Here is a 22,464-nt window from a genome sequence, read left to right on the forward strand (position 1 = left end):
AGGTTACTGAGTTTAGATGAAAACTTGCTGACTTTTAAATTGTTTTATATTGCCAATTTTATTATAATCTACCTTGTCTCTTAGCATTCTGTTCAGTGAGGAAAAACTGCACTGATCATGCTGTACTGCATAATTCCATGTGAACTCCTTCCCCTTGCAGTGTCCCTTTAGCAAGGCAGTTTGCCCCTCTATTTCAGAGGCATTAAAACAAAAAAACTAATGGATGCTTTGTCTAGGCATTTACAATTGCAAATAAATTACAAATTGCAAATAAGTTACAAACAGCTTAACTTTGTTTGACAATGGTGAATAACACAGTTCCAGCTTTCCCTAGTTTGATACAAATTGGAGGGTCATTAAAGCGAATAATTTCACTTTAAATCTGAAATGCTAGTTAGATTAACAGTCCAGAATTGATCCTTGATGTAAATCAACATTAAGGTTTGTGGACTAAGTGATTTACTAGTAGTAAAAATTACTAGTAGTAATCAGAGAATTTCAAATAAGTGTCTCCAAAAGCAAAATAAAAAATCCTCTAAAATAATTATCAGATAATTTGTTATAAACTATTTTAAGAAAAGATACTTTTATCTTAGGAAAAACGAGGAAAGAAAGTGTAATTTGTGGTTGAAATAGAAATCAGTGAAGTGTCCAGCCAAGGGACTTGATTGTAGTTCTAAAATGAGATACAAAAAATTTGCATTCCCCTTGTAAACAAATGACATCCTTATGCTAGAGGTGAACTGTGTCAGATGAGCCAACCTGCACCATAGACATTATCAGACCTGTAAGCTTTCTTCTCACTCTGAGAAGATAAATAGTTGTCTTGGCCATGAAATGCCTTTATGAGAAGGACTGAAATCCTCTATTTGATCCCCAGATCCTGTGGGAAATTTTTCAAAGTTTTCAAAGTCAGGTATGTTTTAACATTAGCTGTATCATGACATTCCATACACAGCCTTCTAAACCAGTTGGGATTTCTTAGACAAGGGTTAAGGAATTGAATTTTACTGGACAACCTAACCTCCTTGTTTTCAGGTAATTAACTGTAATGTCCAGTGTAGTGGTAGTAAAGGTACGAATAATAGAGGCTAGAAGATCATTAGCAGGGAAGGAGATGAAGTTTCCTAATCAAATGGAGATTATAGTGTTCTTTGTTTTCTAGTTCGTTAAATTACACTGGTCAGGTAATTGCTTGACTGTTACTTGTTTTATGTGCTTTTCTTTGTAATTTGTTTCTTACATTTGTGCAAGGTTTTGCTTTTGCTCCCTACAATGTTATAATTTCTTGGACTTTTTTTTTCCTCCTCAATTTTTAAGTTGTTAAGTTGCTGCTTGTCTTGCAGGTTTTAGGAGTTCCTAGCACTGGAACTGACTGCAGTTCTTGTCTGGGGCTAAACAGTCTTTTGGTAGAGGTTTGATTTCTTTAAGTAATTGGAAAAAAAACAATTTTGCATTTTCGGCTCCAGATCAGAGCTTTGCCTTTTGTCTTTCAAGCTCTGCTTTACTGACTTGTTACAGTTGCTGGAGTTGTTTTCCCACAGGAAGTATAATGCTGTCAGTGTCTTGTATTTAATTTTTTTTTCTTTTACAGACTGAGACAACTATAGGCCTCAGTTCATATCAACAGAAAAGGTAAGCATGATTTTCTAAAAGTTTAATACAGCCATCCTATTGCAATATTTGTGATATTTTTCATAAGAATAGTAAAGTTTTAGTGTAAATAAGATCAAATACAAATTGTGTAAGTTTTCAATACTGTCTTATACAGAGGAAATTTAAACTAAAATGTAAACCAGTTTTTAATATTAGACAGCTAAATCACTTCAATATGGAATAAGAAATGGAAGAATTCTTTAATTCACTTTCTAATATATATGGCAGAGTAATTCTGTATAAATAAAGAGGAATCATTTTGCTGAAGTTTTATTGAGAAAGAAGTGGGTTGGTTTGCCTGCTTCAAAATTCTTTGGGGTCCTTTTAAAGAAAAACTTACAATGTTCCTTTTAGTAAATTCTTACCTGCCTGTCTGTCCCACCCCCCAGACATAATCCGTACATAATCTGTTATTAAAGAACTTTGCATGTATAGTATCTGAGAAGGAAATGAAGTGGTGCTGCTTTTTCCCTGGTCTGTAATTTTTCTCTGGAGACTCCTCAAATATTCCTGTGTACTTAATGAGTACATTGAACACTAATAATGAAGCTTATTTCTTACACAATAGCATTCAACAAACTGTCATGTAAACACAGCTAGATTTTTTTCATGGGCTATTTCCACTTCCTTCCCAGGAAATCTAGTAAAAGGACTATTCTTGTTTTCATTTCAGATGTGTGTATGAAAAGTTCTTATGTTACTATGTATATAGTTGCTTAAGCATGGGTTTAAGGGCATTCTCTTTGCAACAAGTTTTGAAAAATCTCTGAAAAAAGTAACATTTTTTCATTTGACGCTTGAAAGCCTTGATCCTGTTTGTGTCATTTGCCACCAGTCTCTGCTGACATCTGGTTAGGTATGGACCTAAAACTTGCAGTGTCAATCTCCAAAATTGTATGAAAATACTGTAGACTTTGGCTTACCTGGTACTAGGTTTATAAGTATACTTGGAATTCAAGGTTTTGGAGGGAAAAGAGTGAACATGAAAGTGCTGAAGAATCTTATGAGGATATGGCAGGTCTTTCACTCCAGGTGAAATTAAAACATAAATTCACATTATCTTTATTTTGATAATGCAGAAGAGAACAGTTAATATTATCTATTGAAATGAGGCTGTTACTTCATATTTTGAGCTGAAGCTTGAGGCATTTATGTATTATGGTAATGTGAATTTTGTCAGACTTGCGTTATATGAACTTCTCCTTTGCTTTTTAATTGAAAAAGTGTAGCTTAGTCATTCTGCATAAAACTTGAAACTTTGTGGTGCTGTACCTTCCCTGGATCTGTCATCTTTCCCCTACCCCAGCAACGGAGGTCTCTCTCGGCACTTCAGGACTTCCTTATTTATTTCTCATCTATGAAGTCCTCAAATTAAACTTTCCACCCAGTGCTTTTATTAATCTATTTTTTTTCTACTTGCCTGTTAACATAGGATTAGGCAAAGGAGAATATGCATTTCACTAAACTGCTCCTGTAAGTAGTCACTTCGAAAGATCTATTTGTTTCTGTTAACCACTTACACATACTGTATGTATGCCTCCGTGAATGTAACTGTACCATGATAGGAGAATGAAAGGTCACATGTAAAGTTACCATGCATTTAGAGTTACGTGAATTTAATTTTCCTGTTTGCTGTAGGTCATACAACTCATACATAACATTTTGGTCAAGATAAATTAAAAATAGTTTTTTAAAGATCAAACTAAAACGATGCACTTTAAGTATTTCGTTTACTCGGGGTTTTCCCCATTTTCCTATCTTAAACTGCTTGTTTGAAGCCCTACACTCATTACTCTGTAGTGGACTTGGACTTTGCACAGCAGAAAAAGAATCTCTTAAATTTCATTATGGAACTTCCCTTGTATGTTGAAAGATTTATATGATCATTACAGCTTCTGGAAGAGCACAATCAAAGCAAATATGTTACAGAGCAGTATAACTAATATTAACTTCCAAAACTTCCATTTCTGTAAGCCAAGTAGCTTAAGCTAAGTGATCATTGTGTTCTTCCCTAACATACTAGATCAACTGGACATCTGGTCATTTGTAATTTGCAAACAACATGAGTGGTTTAAGATGCTAGTACCCCAGTTGTTGTTTACCTGTCCTTCCTTCCAAGGATTCTCTCTCCTGTGACAGAGAAAGTGAGTATGTGTGCCCATGGCTCAGCTGCTGCAGTTTGTGCTCCAGTGACTTATTTTACCCTGCCAGTGATTATGGGTTTGTACATGGATTGTGAACTGGAGCATTGTGCTGTGGGTATTTGTTGCATTCTTCCACAAGTTGTTGGGGGATTGCAGAATGGTAGGGGACACAGCTGTGGATGGGAACTTAAACAGCTGTAGTTATGCGTTACAGCATGTCTGTCACATTGCTGGTACGAAAACATGAATGTAGGAATCACAACTGAACTTCTGAGATCAGTGACAAGTGTATTTTATGTCTTGGGTAGAATCAGACTTTATGGAGATAGTTTAAATGGAATAGTATCTTGTGTAAGTCATTGAGTCTCAATGGCAGAAAGAAGATGTCTTTATTGAGACCTAGGGATTATGGGCAGGGTTTTTGTCTCCCAAGATACAACTGAACTTCCTGGTCCTTGAGAGTGAGACTGAAGCCCTGGATTAGACATGCTTACAGGATTTTTGATTTTAATTTCACATCTAAGAAGATTGCTTTCTGTGTTTAAAATTTCAGTGGTTTAGAGTGTGTTCTAATAAAACGCTGTTTATAGATTTGAAAAATCTCCATGTTTCCCAGGAGAAACAGTCCATTCTGCATCAGGGTGCTGGCCTATTTGGGTGCTGGCACAACGTGATAAAGAACTGCATCACAAACTCTTCGATCCCATATTACAAAGTGAATACCCAATCTACTGTGTGTCTGTATTTTTCCCTCTCTGTTGTTACTGGTTTTACATGGATCTTTCTTCCACGTATTTTTCTAGGTGACTTTTTAAATGGCATTGCTAAGGTTTCTGGTCCACATGGGAAATTAACTTCTCTAGATGACTTATGTCTCATTGTCTTTATTATAGATCATAATATCTCCTTCTTGGTGTAGCTTGCAGATACTTCATCCCTATCTAGACAGTTCATCCAGTTCTTTGATCTGCTTTTGGAAGGAGGGAAATAAACTAGCGTTTTAATTTGTTTTGGTTTTGCCCATGGTCAGGTTACAGAGCATCTGTTCAAGCTTCTCCCTGTTTTTTCCCCACCCTTTCCCCAGACAAACCCTCAGGAAGTGTTAGCTTTGAAGTGTAACATCTGATATCGTGAGTGTGTTTTTCCTGATACAAGATTAATGTTGGCATAACTGGGCCAACCACTACCTGGGTGTAGTTTTTGAAAAAGTCGTTTTATTCATCTGCACATATAGCCAGATACTGAAGTGGTCAAATGTTTTGTGGCAGTTCACTTTCTCACAGAGGCTGTGTTTAATACCCATATTTCTAAAATTATTTTAACTATAAAAATGTAAATAAATTTTCTTAGATTTGCAGCTCAACCTTATTTTTAAATATTAACAAGTCGTGGATGCATTCAGGGAAATATGATTGTTTATTTACTTTTATAGCCAAAGATGTTCTGTCTTAGAGGTGGCTCTTTCAAGGACATTCTGGCACAAAAAGTGTGAAGTATTTGACTATTTTTCATTTTAAAAATTCATATAGCTATTTTTGGAGACACTTTCATTTTGTATGGGGGTAATAGAAATAACAAAGTAGTGGCGTTCTGAGAGTTTGTGTTGCTTAATAAAATCCTCTTGCTATTTGATGGTTTAATGCTCTTGTCTTTATTTCTTGACAATTTGTGGAATGGAAAAGGAAACAAACGGTAAAATAATGTGGGAAAAACACAGGTAGAATAATAATTATATTTGATTTTTCCACGATAGCAATTAAAGATAGTACAGATAAGATTCCACAGAACACAAACCTCCTCCAGAAATCCCAGAACAGCTGGAAAGGTAAAGTGAGGATACAGAGAAACAGTTACTGGCCAACTTTGCAGAAAACTTTAGATACTATATTTGACAAGTATTTTCTTCATCTCCAAATGCAGAGATGTGCATGGATTATTTAAAACTGAGTACTCTGTGATAAACAGCAAGACATCATAGAAGTGCTGCAGAATGTCCTTAACCAGAAAAAATTGTGTCTTGGCATAGATGGACATCCATATCATCCACTGTCATGTGAAAGAGGCGGGGTGGTGGTGATGGAGATTTTCCCAACCCTGGATTTTTGATCTGTCTGTCAGCGCCATGGGAAAGCCAAGACCCTTGTGCCCTGCCAGTCTGTCAGTGTCTCGTTACAGGGGCCTGTCACTGAACAGCCCTGCTGGATCAGAGGGCGATTCAACTGGCTTGCTCAGGGACACTCCAACAGTATCAGGGGGACCCCTCAGTGGGCCTTCCCACTTTATTCGAATGTGTTACTTACCCGCTGCCAGCAACTGCTAGCTCCCACAAAGGACTAACACCAACAGTTTACAGAATAACAGTCGTTATTCTAAAATCGTGACAAGTTAAGATTCATGATTGCTGGTGATAGGGACTGTCTGCAAAAACAACCTTGAAATGATAAACAACCAAATTCTATACAATCAGAACATTAATCACTAATAACAGCTAGCATGGGTTAGTTATTTAGCACACATAAGAGAAAGTTCTTACCCAACAGGGTGTACCTATGGGGCAGAAGGCAGGTTCAGCCCGTCAACTGATCCCAGAAGTTACTATGGAGTCTTCCCTAACTTCCCCCTTCATTCATTTTTTATACTTTTCTTTGCTCTCAGGTGGAGCTTGAGTGACTCTAGTCATACATTCTTTCATTATTGATTGGTGTAAACTTTCACTTTCATTTGAAGACATAGTTGATAAGAAATAGAAAGCATGTGCTCGGTGAGGCGTGGTGGTGCCTTGGAGGTGGGTAACTTTGGGATGGAGGTGTGTGTTAGTATTATAACGAGATTATAATGAGCAAGGTTCATCTAAGTTAAATAGTTTTGCTACAGTTGTTGGCCCAGAAACGGGCATCTTCTCATATATTTTCTATTTGACAGTTGCTATGCAGCTTACCGGCTGTATGGTACCATCAGATTCCCAGCCCTGCAGGGAGCACAGCAGAGCCTGGCTGCGGTGTCTCCACTCTGCTCCACCCTCCACTGCTCCTCTAGGCTGGCCTAGAGAACGATGGTGGAGTGGATTGCACGCTTGCCAACTGTCTGAGAGTGGCAACTGTATTTTACCCTAAAAGGTTGTTATAATACTACAACTTCTATTAGGTCCCAATTTTCTATACTTTCCCCCCTCCAAGCAATTTTCCCACACCTAATCTTCCCAGGCATTGATACTTTGACCATCTTTATGGTCTCTATCTGTGACTAACCTTACCAAGATGTGAAGTTGCATTTCAGTGAATTACATCTAGTAGCAGGTTGCTTCTGGATAGGATCAGTACAGTAGTTAATAGCTGAGGTAAATGCCCTCTCGCTTGGATGACAGAGTGGATGGTATGGCAAGGGTAATGATCATGTCAGGGGCTGTGTGTAGTTCACTCTCAAGTCTCATTTAAAAAGTCCAAATTCTTGCAGAAGGGAAAAAGTTGTTGGGACAATCTTAAATCATTATCAGAAACTACTCGTTTCTGAAACTTCATAGGTTCAGGTGACTTCTGGCTGGTTCTGAGTCTGCTGAAGCTTGTTGGAAGATGTTGGTAGTCCTCTCTCATTCAGATGCATCTTTTTATGTTGTTTTTGACTTTGAAAGTTAGAAATGTTGGAAAGATAGGGAAAGAAAAATGTTTAAATTCTGATAGAAGACCGGGAGCCATAGCTCTACAGGCATTCAATGATAATTAACTTAAATGTCATTATGCTGTTAAAGTTGCCCTACCCATGGGTGTATCCAGCCTTCAGTGAGCAAGCGCCCAGCAGTCCAGACATTATCAGCATTTGTAAGTCTCTTGCAAGTCGACTCATGTTGGGCCTTCCAGCAGGCAAAGTTTGGGAATTCCAATACTGTTTGTTCCCATTTGAATCTTATTACAGCTGTTACTTTTATTATAATAGTTGCTATTCGTTATAATGTGGCTGCCTTTACCAATGTTCAGCCATCTAAAAATTCTGTGTTGCCTAAATGGCTATCCATGATATTATAGCGATAGAGTCTGAGAAAATTTGCTAAAACATTTCATGTATGTGGAGAATTGTGTATGTCCCGGTGGTTCAAGTTAGGTCAAGTTACTCTTGACTGTATTTTCAATGCATTGGAGGTAACTATGTTCATTATTGCTTTTGTAAATACTGTAAATATTTCTGATATCAATTCCTTTTATGGAAAAGTTACATCCTTTTACTAATAATTGCCAATAAAAAAAGAGGTGCTGAATGACTGTTCGGAGTTTTGAAATTGGAAGAAATTGACAGAAGTATTTTAAAAGTCATTGAATAAGATCTCCCTTATGCACATGTATAGTATTGGAAGTGTGAAGATTCAGTTGTGGAGTACTAGAGTGAGTCATTGAGACACTGTAAAAAAGCTGTTGATTTCTTAAACTGTTGTTGTTGCCCAGATCTGCGCTATTGGAGAATACAGTTAAGATTTTGTACCCAGTTCTTGAATTTTTACACCTGTAAGTATCTTCCTTGTTGAAGTGGTTCTGGAGTATGGAAAGACATCTGAATTTGATCAATAATTAGTTTTCCTGGAAGTATGCTAGATGGAATTAGATTGATGAAGTTTAAGGCCTCTGCTTTTGTAAGGCAAGCCACGTGTACCTGTCTGAGGGCATCTTCCAGCTCCTGGCTTCTCCCTGTGCTGAGGCAGAACTGGGTGGTTCTGCTGGCCTGGCTTGTGTTTGTGGAGCAGCTTTGCTTGCCCAGGACATATGGCTGCAGCTCTGTCTTTGGGCATCTGGGATTGATACAAAGTTAGAAAACAAGAATCTAAACCAAGAGTGCTATTTTAATATTGGTAACAAAAACATTTGAAGAAAAAAGAAAGCTATTGGTCTTGAGCCATTCAGGAACCGCTGCTCTTGAGCCATTCTTTAGCCTTTCCTGTTTATTTCTTTTATGTTATTGTATCCGGTTTATGTTTTATTGTATTAATACAATTATTACTGACACCCCCCACCCCCCACCCCCCCCAACGTGTTACTGAGTTACAGAGATACTTAAGTGTGGTCACAATCATATAATTCTGAACAAGAAAATGTTTCAGTCAATGAAACGGCTTTGTATTTTTTCCTGTAACTTTTGTGGGTTATTGATTGTGTTCTGTAGAACTGTACTGGTGAAATAAGCAGTAGTAGAGGATGTTTCCAGATACTTTGTCTTCACTGCTGGATTTTTTGAGCAGAATTTAAGTTTTAGTCTCCTGCAGAGTTCCAAGTGGGAGGTAAGTATAGGCAGAGCAAAGCAATGTTTCTAAAGCAGTCTTTGTCTTCTGGAAATTACAAGTTTTTAACAATATGGACATGGGCTGTTTTTTCCCATGTGGCCTCAGTACCATGAAGTGGATCCAAGATTGTTTATTTACTAGTGTAGATGTAGCTAGAGAAACGCGTGGTGTGTATATAAATTACTGTTATACATTGAGGAAGATGTTTGGATATTGCTATGAAAGATGATACAAACCTATTTAGCTTACTGTTTCACTTAGCCATCACTATATAGAGGAAAACTAACACTTCAGTTATGTCCATTTCCAAGATATGTACTCCTTCTTAGAGATACCACATGATCACGTAAGTGGCTGGTGAAATTACAGTATTCTGACTGGACAGGTTTGTCAGGCTGTTGCTTCCTTTGAATTAGTTGCTCTGTTATTAGTGTTAATGAACGTTTTGCTAAGAAAGGGCAATTTGAGATGAGAAGGGAGTAAAAATGTATCATTTAACAGTATGTTTTACAGCATTTTAATTTTTTTCTTCCAGTGTATCCCTGTATCGGGGAAATTGCCGACCTCTCCGGTTTGAGCCACCAATGCTCGATTTCCATGAACAGTAAGTTGAAAAGTCTTTCGATCTGTTTACTTAGACAAATAAAAAAACCTCAAGAGCATTTAAAACTGATGAAGAAGGTTGTGTACATAAATTGCATTGGTCAGTTGTCTGTAAGTGTAGTTGACCTACTTGTTCCAGAGAGCTGGTGTACTTGGTCTTAAATACCATTGAGCAACCTGTCAGCTGCCATGACTTTGGTAGTGTAGGTACTTGTGCTTACTTTTTAGGTGCTTGTACAGCTGCTCTGCAGAGTGGAAACAGTTTTAAGTCTAGAACTTAGTGTGCTGAGGTGAGATTACCTTTCTGCTTGTACATAACCCATGTCAGAGAGCATCCTCTTTAGCATGTCTGGCTTACTGTTGCTTTGATGGCAGAAACACTTTGTTGGTGGGTCTGCAGTTATTAGAACAGTAACATAGGGTTGTGAAAACACAGTTCCAAGCAGAACAGTCTCCAGGAACCTAGCTCTGTGCTCCACCTTGCACCTGGCTGCTGTTTTGATTCTCGGTGGCTGAATGTAATGGTTTACAGCAAACTGATCTGTGACTTCTCTAAAAGATAAAAGGGAGGGAGGACAAAGAAGTCTAACAATGTACCTATTTGTAATCAGTTCCTCTGAGAACTATTTCAGCCTTAACTTTTCTTACCAGTAACTGGTTACTGTGTACAGGTAGCTGCAATCATTCTTGTTAACAGTCAAAATCAGTTCCGGGGTTGATGTACATGGATGTCACCTCTATGCATGATTGATACTTTGACACAATGTAAACTGCAGTGAGGACATGTCAGACATTTTGACAGTTCAAGTGGAAGAAAGAAAACAGCCCAGGTGTGCCACAGCACAGTATTGCTTCCCTCGTTCTCAGCCAGCACTGCTGCTGGATGACAGGCTGCTTTATTTATAGATAACCCACGATATATTAATAAAAATATCGTACCCCTTGTCTGTAGGAAAGACCATTGTATGTTGTGGTGACTACAGATGTGCAAGGAAGCTCCTGTGTATTGGCATGGTGTATAGTTCTGTGTTTCTGAAAGGCTGTAACTGTATATTATTTGCACAGAGTAGTTTTCCAGAAATAACCTTCATAAAAAAAAAGCGAACAATGCCACTAAATAGCAAAGCTATATGAAAGTATCTAATTTTACAGAATTTATTTGTGCTCAGTTTAACAGATTTTTAACTTTTACTTCTGAGAATAGATATAATAAATGACTCTGTCCCCTCTTCCTTATTACTTGAAAAATTCACAGTCTCTAGCTTTGGGTGTTGTGTGGTTTTGTTGTTTTGTGGTTTTTGTAATGTCAGTAACTGGTCCTAGGTAAGAGGACATTGAGCTTCTATACTGCATAGCAAAGTACCTAGTGGTAAGCCCTGCTCTACTGGATCTCTCCTATAGCAACATTAGATTATAGTTAATGACTTGTGCCGGTGAGCACTTTACAAACTCAAACTTGTAGAGCAATTTGATCTTTGTTAGTTACTGTAAACTTACCTGTTGTTTTGGTTATACATTGTAAAGGTTTTCAGTTCATACTAATCACAGAACTTGACATTTGAAATGTATTTTTTTTCTACTATGAATTGTTATGTTAATGTGCTTTGAAATACCTTGTTTTTAAAGGTCATCTATAGTTTGCATTCTTATTTGAAAAAAGCTACATGTGTTTCTTTGCTTTGTGGATTTCCAAAGGTGGTGCTTTTTTTGCCCTTTATTCTTCCTAAAAATAGATCCTCGACAGTATCATAAGTACTTTAAGTTGTTCTTCATGCACTGGGGGATTGCTGCTTTCTGTCAGTTAAAATAGCGAATCTCTGTGTTAGGTCTTGGTTCATTATGTGTTCTAGGGTAGTGGGTTTTTTTCTAACAGTATATGATCATTTATCTGTTGTAGTTTAGGTCAATCTCAGGCAGAAACAGTCTTCTGATTTATTAAAACTTCAGTAAGATGTCAAAAACAGCTTTAGTAAATGTTTCAATGGGAAGCCTCAAAGTTCAGTTTAAAATCTGCACTTAGGCATTTAAATAGAAGTGAACCATCTCTGAGAAATGCTGAGTAACTCAACCTTATGGTGGGAACAAGTTGCAGGTGCTAGGCACTTCAGAAGTCAAATAATGCAGATTTAAGCTTTTGGTGCTTTTGCCTTTTAAAGTAGACAGGGTTTTCACATTCAAATTCTGGCTTTTCTTTCTTTGTTAATTATGGATTTTAGGAAAGGAATAACATGCATATTTATTTTCTGAATAAGTATTATACCTAAATGGTGTTTTGTTAATAGGTGGCATGTAACATTTAGTAGAGCAAACTTGTTCAAAGTCCATTTTATGCTGAGCTATCAACATGTGTCATTCCCAGGCTAAAGAAAGTTGCAATATTTAATTTCAGCTGTAAGCTAACCATTATTCTTGTGACATTTTTGGTCTGCTGAGAGTGTGTGGGTTTAATCAGATGTTTCAAAAACATGCCAACTTGAGCAGGAATAATATTTATTAAAAGTTATTTTATTTAGGAGTCTCAGAAAATCAAAATCGGTATTAAGTTGATAGATACGTCCTGTAGACACACTTCCTGTGTTCTACCAGGAGATGAGATTACAACAGCCTTAAACTTCTGTTTTTTAAAAGTTGGGGGTTTTTAATGCTGTTTTAATGTAAAATAAACACCACCATATTATATCACTTTGAAGGCAGTCCAGGTAATCTCACATTTATCAAAGGAAATGTATGCCATATTTTAGGATATGCAAATCTTAAGCTCACTTGAAGAGATTCCAAATGTTTTCTGTATACATTAAGCCTCTGGGAATGGGGTGGAACTGAGACAAGTTTTCCCATATCACTGCTCCGGGGTATTGCTTGGACTCAGTGTAATACTCATTTGGTTATTTAATATGAAAGCCTCCTGCTTGTGTTTGTGAAGCAACACCAGTCTTCCTCTGGAACAAATTCTGCAACATGTTGGATATCAGAGATTCAGGGCTTTAAAGAAAGCAAACAAGCCCAGAAAACTCCACCCAAAACCAACTCCACAACTAACTGCCTTTACTCTTACCTGTGTTCTGTTCCTTTAATCTCTCTTTTAATCTTACTGTCCCCTGTTGTTAAATAGAAATGGAATAATTGAGGCATCCTAACACACAAACAGTAACCATTACGTCGTTTTCCATAGCTTTGGGAGTTGGTTGCTCAGAGGCTAATTTGGCAGAACAGTCATTACCTATATGGCTTTGTATTTGAGACAAGTCTTCACAGAATCATAGAATGGTTTGGGTTGGAAGGGACCATCTAGTTCCAACCTGCTTGGCATGGGCAGGGGCACCTTCCACTAGACCAGGTTGCTCATATCAGAGCAGGTAGCCCATCTGGGTGAAGACTGAAGCATCCTGTTGCGGGGCAAATTATATATTTAGTTCTTGTACCTGCTTTGTGGGAGAACTTGAATCTTCATAGATCTTGATACATTGCCTTTATCTGTGTTAACTCAACTCTGACTATATCAAAAGTATACTTTGTAAGTTCTTCACAATTAATTTTTTGGTAGAAGTAATTTTTGGTAGTGGAGCACTTCCGTATCGAGAATTTTAGGATACTAACACAGTATAAGCTATAACTGCTTACCATCACAATTTTAAAATGTGGAATTATTTTAGATGAAATTGACATCTTGCCCATGCTTCATAGAAATTATTGGTAATGTCTAAAAAGATACCTTTAGCAAAAGTAGTATTTAAATCCTTGATACCTTTGGCAAAAGTAATATTTTAATCCTTGATCAGCATATACTTTTGTGGTGAATGGAGGTTCTTGCTTCACTCAGTTTGAGCAAGATCCCATTCTGCAAAGTTTTTTTGTTGTTAGGACACTATTCTGAAAATCTGTCTTTTGCTTTTCAGTTGATAAACAGTCTTGCCTTGCATTTCCTTTGAAATGTTTTCCTTAGGGGATTTTTGTACTGTTTTCACGTTTCTTGTTTGTGAGCTTTAGTATCTGGCAGGATATTCTATGAAAGCTTAAACTGGCCTTGAAAGCAATTGCTTGGTAATGGTCAAATATTTGAGACCTTCTTGCAGATCTTGAGACCTTATGCTAGTTGCTAACATTAGGTTAGCATAACTTTAGCAAATTGATCTGTTTTCTTCAAGAACTCTAATCTCTTACCAGTAAAAAATGGAGAATTCTAGCAACTAGAGAGTTTATCTAAATGTCTAGTTTTCTTACGTTTTAAACAAGTATATTTACAAATGGTAGGTACCTATAATGTACTATGAATACAATTGGCTGCATGTTTGATACACTTCTAATCTGTGAGCATTTAAGATTGCAGCATTTTTTAAAAATTTCAACAAAATGAGATTTTCATTTCCCTTGGAGTTTGTTAAATGTAAGAAACTGTTGACAGTGAAGAGACATTTAGTCCAGATCTACCTCTGTGTTTGTTTGCATATCATGCTAGACTGCAAAATGCTGCCAAAGCAAATAATAGTTTATTATAATCTTAGATTCATTCAAATCACAGTTGGTGACATGACTGGAAAGACTCTACTACTGGTGTTTTGTGTATGGGGTTTTGCTAACTGTTTGGAAAAGGTATGATTTGTTGCATGAGATCTAAGTTAGATTCCTAACATAAAATGGGGCATTTGCTCCATTTAGTATGTTACGTGAGCACTTTTTGTCAAGTATAATATAAAATAACTTTCTTGATTTGTTAAAATCCAGTGAAATCTGGAAGCTAGGAAACAATTGGTCTATAGACTAGTATATATACAAAAGCAAAGCCCTTCTGTTTGCTTTTGCTTTTCCAAATTTGAGACACATTTGCATTCTTGAACTTAAGCACTTTAGTTACTCTAACTTCAGCTAAAAAGTAAATTGTCTGTGTCACTCAACCAGTGATGCATACAGTTTCATGTAAAACAGGAGGGATGCTTTAGCCACTAGTTCTTCAGTCTTGTACATCATGCAGGCTTCCTTCACATAAGGAATTAGCATTTTCTTCAGAATGGGGTACAAAAGCCATTCCCTTGCAGTCTGAAGAGGGAATCTTGTAAGACAAGCTCCTTTAATTTCATTAAAAGTAGCTGGATACATTACAAGTCGACACCCAAGTTCTTACGTTGGAGTTCACTCTCCCTGTTCTGACTGGAGAACTTTCTGCATTGGTTCATGAAGTTCCCAAGCTGCATATATTTAGAGGCTAGGAGAGTTTTCTGGGCACCTGACTCCATATGCTTTCTGCATGATTACACTTCCGCCTTCCAGACATCTGCTATTTCACTCCTGTCTGACACAGGATAGTGATTTAACCCGTATAAAACTTCCGATATGCTGTGCAACAACTGGTCTTACAGTAGTTTCAAAAGATGCTAAAAGAAAAAAAAAAAACTTAGGGGAAAACATATTTGTTAAACTCTCAAATTCATGAGGAATTTACCTGAATTGAATCTTGGGTATATTTATCTCAGCATTCCAAAAATCTTAAGCGGGAAGCTTTTGGTTGACTGAAGTTTTCTCTCCAGTCTCATTGGAAAGAATAGGAGATGGAAGAGGAAAAATATATCTGCTGAATTTATATTCTTTGCTTTTCAGTAGTAGATTTGTATCAGTTTTCATAAATCAAGTGAGCATTTTACAGAGGTGTCTAAATTACATGCAGTGAGAAAAAAAATGAAATTACTCTTTTAAAAAAGGGTGTTTTCTCAATGTGTATTTGCTTCACAGAGAATAGCTAGATATTTTTGCAAGTTAAGTTTGGGCCAATAACTCAAATACTCACGTCCTCAACTTTTTGCAGGAGCTTTTTTTGCTAAAAGAATCTACCACTTGATCCGTAGAGCAGCAATGAATTCCATTACAAGGACATGCTTACAATACACTGCAGATACTAACTCAGACTTCAGCAAGAGTTGAGTTGCAGCAGTAAGGAATGTGAACACAGGCTTCTACCCATTTGAACAGGCACCTCACCCTTGTTAATTAACATCTTCTCATCTAGGTTGTGGTATCTGGTTTTTATCAGTGTAGGTGGACCTAGCATTATGCAAGGACAATAGGTCGGGAACAAAATCTTACGTGCTTTGACAGTTCATGTTTGCCTGAAGGTGTGTGTCTGTACCAGCTTCTTGCAATGAAGTGTGCTAGCTGTGACTGCTCCAGGAAATGCTGCTGTAAAATTTGGCACCAGGTAGCACTGTACCTGTGCAGGGCATTGCAGCTCCATAATCCGCAGCCTGGAGAGCATCCCTTTTGTGATTATTGCTTGGGATGTAGGTTCATTAAAGGTGTCTGCTTTACCTGGATTTTGCTATATCTGATGGCAGAAAAAACAAGTGAGGTTTGTCCTGTTTCTGTAGATTTGGCTAAGATCAAGCTTAAAGAATATAAGAAAAGCTGTATCTGAGCAAAACTTAATACTGGATTCATTTCAAAATCAGAATGGTCAACAAAACAGTGAAATAAAACATAGTCCTAGCAACAAAATTATTTTTTAGTGACTTGTGCCTTTATCACCTATAATTATACGGCAGTAGTTTAATCTGGAATCTGAAGCTGGTGAACTGTGATATCTGTCATGGTGGTTCCCTACTAGTTGTTTTTATAGGCTTTAGCTTCTCAGATATACTGTCTTATATTCCCCTCTTTTCAGAACTGGTAAAGCATGAAGGTCTTAAAAGACTGTTAATATTTGAAACACTTCCTGGGATAATGAGTTTTACTTCCAGACTCCCTTTCTGACAGGAACAGCCTGGCACTTCAGTAGTACCAGTTCATTCAACATAGTTTTCTTGGCTTCGTGGTGTTTCACACATAATGCATCATAGTAAGTGTCACTTAAGTCAATTCTCATCTTAGCTTTTCAGTACACAGCTGGCTCTCTGTAGAGACCACAGGTCATGTTGTTTGCTCACAAGTAATACAGTACTTAAAATCTACCTTATCATCTCACATCCTGCTGTTGTGGTCGACAGGAACTGTTCTGCTTCATTCTTGGTTTTGGCTCTTAGGCGCCTTTTACAAAGACTGGTTGGAGTGCATTGTAAGAGAAGAGGAGGATGGTTTCCCCTGCTTGAGGAACTACTGAATCCGCTCTGGGGAAGAGAAATACCCAGAAAATGCACTGTGGCAAGCAAAATATTTGCAACAAGGTGCTGGGAGCATGTCTTCTACTAAGGAGAATGAGAAATTGCAGTGAGAACTAGGGAACTGATGGCTGATCCTCAGGAGAGACTGAAAGAGCTTTCTTCAGTGTTGGAGGAGTTGGACTATTTTATTTCTCTCTTTTTTTTCCTTCCCTGTTTTTTTTTTTTAATTATTATTATTCAAGCATGACCACTTTCTCTAAACAGCAAATTCACCATGAAATTGCTGACTGTTACAAAAGCTTGCTTATACTTTTCACAGATACCAAGCAGATAAAATACTCAAGCCCATCTGTACTGATGTCAGTGAAGGAGTGTTTGAAGCAGTGGGTTCAGAATTCAGGGGGTGCTGGGTAACTCCATATCAGCAGACACTCAGTGGTGTTTTTGTGGGTGTTTGTGTTCTCAGTTGGTTTTTTTTTCGTGTATGTGTGTGTGTTCTTTTTTGGTTGGTTTTTTTTTTTTGGTTGGGTTTTTTTTTTTTTTTTTTTTTTTTTTTTTTTTTTTTTTTGGGTGTTTGGGTTTTTTTGGTTGGTTTTTTTTTCCTGGGGGTGGGGTAGAGATGGGCAACTTTGGAGGGGTGGCTTTCATTCAGATTCCTGTGGTATGATAAGCTTTTTCCCCTAGCAAAGGGAGAACAGGTGTATAGGTTTACGGTTTGATTTCATTGATCAACGGTGTAGCAGTTAGAGCAGTTAATGCAAAACATCACAGCTGATAAACCATTTCCGTTTCTAATATCCCCATGTATACTGGCAACAGGCACAGATACTTTTATGTTATAGCTTAACCTGGATATTAGTATGGGTTTTTGTATTTTGTATGGGTTTTAAAAGGTGAGGAAAGAAACTGTAATCTTCATTATTAGTTAAGTTAGAGAAGTCAAAATGAGATTTTCTTGATAGTAAAAGAAGGATGAAGAACTTTCTTTTTTTTTGCTGGTGGAGACATGAAATTAGGAGGACTCAGCAAGCAAAGCAAAGAGATTTACAGTAGCAGAGTGCAGATATATTCTACTGTTAGTGAAGGTGCAGTTTATTGAAGGTTAATAATTGTGTCTTTGAAATAGTATAATGGTCTTTGGCATCTGTCTGTTTAGCCCATGTTTTATAAGTAGAAGGTTCAGTTACTGCAACCACTTTGTAAATTATGGTATAGTTTGATTACTGTCACTAAATCCTCCATCCAGTGCAAGCTTTAATTTACAGCAAACTTGCATTGCTCTATCTATTGAGACACACCCTCCCTCCTCAAATTTAAGAACTGTGCAACTACAACAGCGCTTAATAATTTAACCTGTTAACTGAGGATGGCAGAACAGCTGCCTGTCATTGCTTATCATCACTTCAGGTACTACAGATAGTAATTCTTGTCAATAGTTTTGTGGTCCTTGCAGTGTTTGGAGCAGGTGATGTGGGAAGGAGTGCTATGTAAGTGTAGCCTGAAAGTTGAGCTAACTATTTTGAATTCCAAAATTTAATTTGGAGAAAATTGTAATCTACACACTTTATTAGTGATGCTTAACACATTTGTGTTAAAGGGCATGACAAAAATTCTGAAGAGATATCAAAGTCTAAAAAATAATCAGTGAAACTGAAGCATTTATTGTCATGTCAGCTGTTGTAAGCAAAAAGGAAGAAGCCTAAAGCTTGTGTGGAATAAATTGTTAGTATGTCTTGTTACTGAAAAAGCATGCTGTTATTAAACTGTTTGACTTCTATGTTTTAGACATGAAATTCTAAAATTTAATCTCAAACATTTCTTATTTTTTCCTTAAGGTATGAATTCAAATGCAATATATAAATAAAATAGTTTTTGTTGCACATGTCCGTGTACTTAATTCTGTAGAGCATATTATAAAATATAGTACCAGAAAAAAATCTGAGTAAGATTGCTTACAATTTACCAGGAAAAAAAATTGTGTTCTGTTGATTTTAAATAGCTGTGTGCAACCTTTCTTAAGATATAATTATTCAGAGGTTCTAGCACAGGAATAAAAAACTTTGTCTCTTTTGATACTGAAGTAAAATTCTGCAAAACAGAATTTCATTTTGGATAGGTATCATTTTAGAGGGTGGTACAATGCTAGGTAGCCCTTCAGAAAAAGTAATTAATAAAATAATGGAAAAGATGTTAACTAAGTAATTCTTCAAGGTAGAATTTATATATGTTAATTGAAAAAACATGTAATGCAAAGTTCTGTAGTCAGTGTTCATCAGTGTTATGCTCCGATCTGGTTTAATGGCACAGAGGCCAATGCTTGATTTGCTAGAATTGTAACACTTTAAAAATATTCTCTCTGTTTTGACAGGCCAGTTGGAATGCCAAAAATGGAAAAAGTTTACCTACATAACCCTAGCTCAGAGGAAACAATTACATTAGTATCAATATCTGCTACAACGTCACATTTTCATGCATCATTTTTTCAAAACAGGGTAAGTTATTCTGCTTTCTCAAAATGAGCTTTTCCTTCCACCTTCCCACCCTGAATGGCGGCTTGATTTCCCTCCCTTCTTTAAATGTGCTACTTGCTGCAGTAATTACATACCTAAAAATATTCAGATACTGCAGTTCTTGATGTCATGTCAATTACCAAGCAAATTTGAACTGAGCACGAGAAACACAAATCCTGCTGGAAGAGAAGGAATGATACATTGCATGGGAGGGGTGCAGACGCTGTGTTGGAAGTGTATACCGTAACTGATGGTTGAACAGCAGATCTCCTTTGTTGCTGAAGTGACTAAGTGTACGTTGCCTTAAAGCACATACAGGAACAAGCTGTTTCTATAATATCTCTGAAAATTGTAAGTCCAGTGAAGTGGTGCTAGTGTGAAGCAGCTGCCCCAGCACACTTAAAACTACTGCAGTCATGTTACAGGAACTTGGAAGTTAAAAAGCACTGTGTCAGCACGGTTAACTCATAACCACATTGCTGTCAGATATAGTCCTCTAGTTTCAGTTTTGTCTGCAGGGCCTGTGGCTTAGCAGAGGCCATGTAAACACCAAAAACTTCAGAAAACATGTCTATAAGCAACACTTCTCAGTTATGGAAGTAGTGTAGCAATTGCCTTTCTCCAGTGTTCTGTAAACTGTCGGTCCAAAATATTTCCGTGATAAGCTGAACTTGTAAGTTTAGAATTCAACATAAAAAATCAATTAAATATGATCCTGCACTAAGTAATAGTTTTAAATATTGGTATTTTAATTATTTTGTTAAGCATTTTTATATGTCTGAAACTTCTATTCTTTTTTTTTCTTTTTTCTTTCCCCCAAATCTGCAATAGACTTTCTAACTTCAGTTTTCCGTAAAGAACACACAGAGATCTTCTGTTGCACAAAAACTATTGTTCATCTGCAGGGTGGAATGTCTTCACTAAACAGTTTTGCTTATTATTCTGTTTCCTTGCTTTTATTTTTTTCCAGAAAATTCTTCCAGGAGGGAATACATCCTTTGATGTAGTTTTTCTTGCAAGAGTAGTTGGAAATGTAGAGAATACTTTATTTATTAACACTTCTAATCACGGTGTATTTACTTATCAGGTAAGAGAAATTACACTCTTTTAGAAAAAGTTTTGAAGTATGAGTCTATCAAAGCAGTATCTATTATGGCATGCTCAACTATCCAAGGATATTTGCACGACAGTGGATTTGTTTTTTAATCAGCCCAGTTGAAGAAGTTTCCATTCCTGGTGCTTGTTGTAACACAGAGGTATACCATTGTAAATATCTGTAGGGCAGTACTGTAAGCCAGATCGATTAAATTATGTAGGGTTAAAAATCCTCCCAACTTTTTTCTGTGTGTTATTTTAGTGGCTCATTGCAGTGACCTAGCTCATTCCTTAGCTCTGTACTCATCTGATCCAGTGACAAGACAATGTTATTCATTAAGCTGGCAAAAAAATTACTCACTCGAGATTCAGAAAGATAAACCAGACAGATGAGAGAGTCTAAAAAGTCTGAGAAATCCTCTTAGTGAAAGAATATGACTCTTACCTTGGCAGTGTGTTGAAAACAACAAAAAAGCTTCCCATATGGATAGTCTGTTCCATAATGGTATGATTAAAGGATATTTCATATCTTTTTAACCTTTAGCTGGTATCTAGTGTTTTAAGAGTATCGGAAAAAAAGATGGTATTTTGAGTTCCTGTATTCGAAGTATGTCAGTGTAAGTAAGTAGTAGCTAAGAGAAATACTATTCACTTTTCTTTATTTCAGTGGTTTAGCGTGATACTGATTTTAAATGTTCAGTTAGAAGTCTGCTATAAAATTAATTGAAAAGGGTGCTTGGTAGATTACTAAAATTGGTGCACAACATACGTTAGGCTCTGCAAGAATTACATACAGCTACTTAAGCTTGGTTTTCTTTTTCTGAACCAGGTGTTTGGGATTGGAGTACCGAACCCCTATCGATTGCGCCCATTTATTGGGGCACGAGTTCCTGTAAATAGCAGTTTTTCTCCTATAATAAATATACATAACCCTCACAGTGAACCTTTGCAGGTAAGCCTAAGAGAAAAATCATTAAATGCTTAGTTAAATTTATGACGTTAAACTGAAATTTTGTTTATTTTGGTATTTCTTAAAATTCTGTTTGGACTTTAAAGCTATTTGAAGCCAGGTCTTTCATGTTGTATCAATGTTTTTCTGTTTAAATGCAAATCAGTTATTCTAGAAGTTGTACATTATGCTCATAGACCTCTTAATTTGCTAAATTGAGGTTTTACTGTGGCATTTCCATTTTTTAAATGGTCGTAATTACTGCAAAATAAATAATTAAACTTCAGTGGTAATTAAGACAAATACTGAAGCAAATAAGGTAGAACAGATCTTGTGTTTTAATCCAGGCATGCTTCTTAGCTGCCTTCTACTTGTTTTGAGCAACATAAGGTATCTTTGCGGTGTACCCTTACTACTAGTACCTAGTAAGGTTGACAAGCGTTCTTACGTTAAGACAGGATTGATGTCTGTACCTAACCCAACAAGTAAATGAATAGTCCACTGACAAACATGATCTGATTCTCTTAAGTGATCCACAAACTCTGAAATGCACATAGTTTCTATGTTATATATATAATAAATATATAAATAAACAGAAAGCACATAATTTGTAGCAAATCACTGTGTCATCATGAAAAGTGAAATTATAAGATACTCCCATGGTCAAATAGTTCATAACCATTGCATATTATAATACCTGATAACTAAAACAGATCCCTTTGAAGTTGAGGGCTAACATATTCCTGTCATCCATCCTAGGTGGTAGAAATGTATTCCAGTGGAGGTGATCTCCATTTAGAGCTTCCAACAGGTCAGCAAGGAGGTACAAGGAAGCTGTGGGTGAGTAGTCATGTCTTGCAGCGTTCATTGCACTTGTTTGGAGAGGTTTTATTTTGATAAGATTTTAGGTTTTGGGGAGTTTTACTAGCTTTCTTTCTTGTCATGTAATCATAAAAAATACCCCATAAAAATTGAAATGATAACAGGGACTGTTAATTGTATGGTAATAGGAATTGAAGGAAAGGTTTAATTAAAAGAAGCCATCTGTATTGAGCTGTGCTTTTTTTCAAATGAGAGGAGTAAGAAGATTCCCAGTAGAATGAATTACACCTACCTGAGCATTCAGGACAGTGTAGTCTTGATGGGCTGTGAGCTGGAT

General features: G+C 36.8%; 1 protein-coding gene across 1 annotated transcript in view; it reads left to right on the top strand.

The window, feature by feature from the left end:
* TMEM131 (transmembrane protein 131) overlaps positions 1-22,464 on the top strand; it is a 103,325-nt gene that overhangs the window by 32,248 nt on the left and 48,613 nt on the right. The window contains exons 3-8 of the mRNA XM_055801466.1: positions 1,595-1,635; positions 9,599-9,667; positions 19,120-19,243; positions 20,232-20,348; positions 21,186-21,308; positions 22,065-22,145. Coding sequence (XP_055657441.1) covers positions 1,595-1,635; positions 9,599-9,667; positions 19,120-19,243; positions 20,232-20,348; positions 21,186-21,308; positions 22,065-22,145 — 555 coding nt within the window. The remainder of the gene's footprint in view (positions 1-1,594; positions 1,636-9,598; positions 9,668-19,119; positions 19,244-20,231; positions 20,349-21,185; positions 21,309-22,064; positions 22,146-22,464) is intronic.

This window comes from Falco peregrinus, chromosome 4 (assembly GCF_023634155.1).
Source record: "Falco peregrinus isolate bFalPer1 chromosome 4, bFalPer1.pri, whole genome shotgun sequence".
NCBI lineage: Eukaryota > Metazoa > Chordata > Aves > Falconiformes > Falconidae > Falco > Falco peregrinus.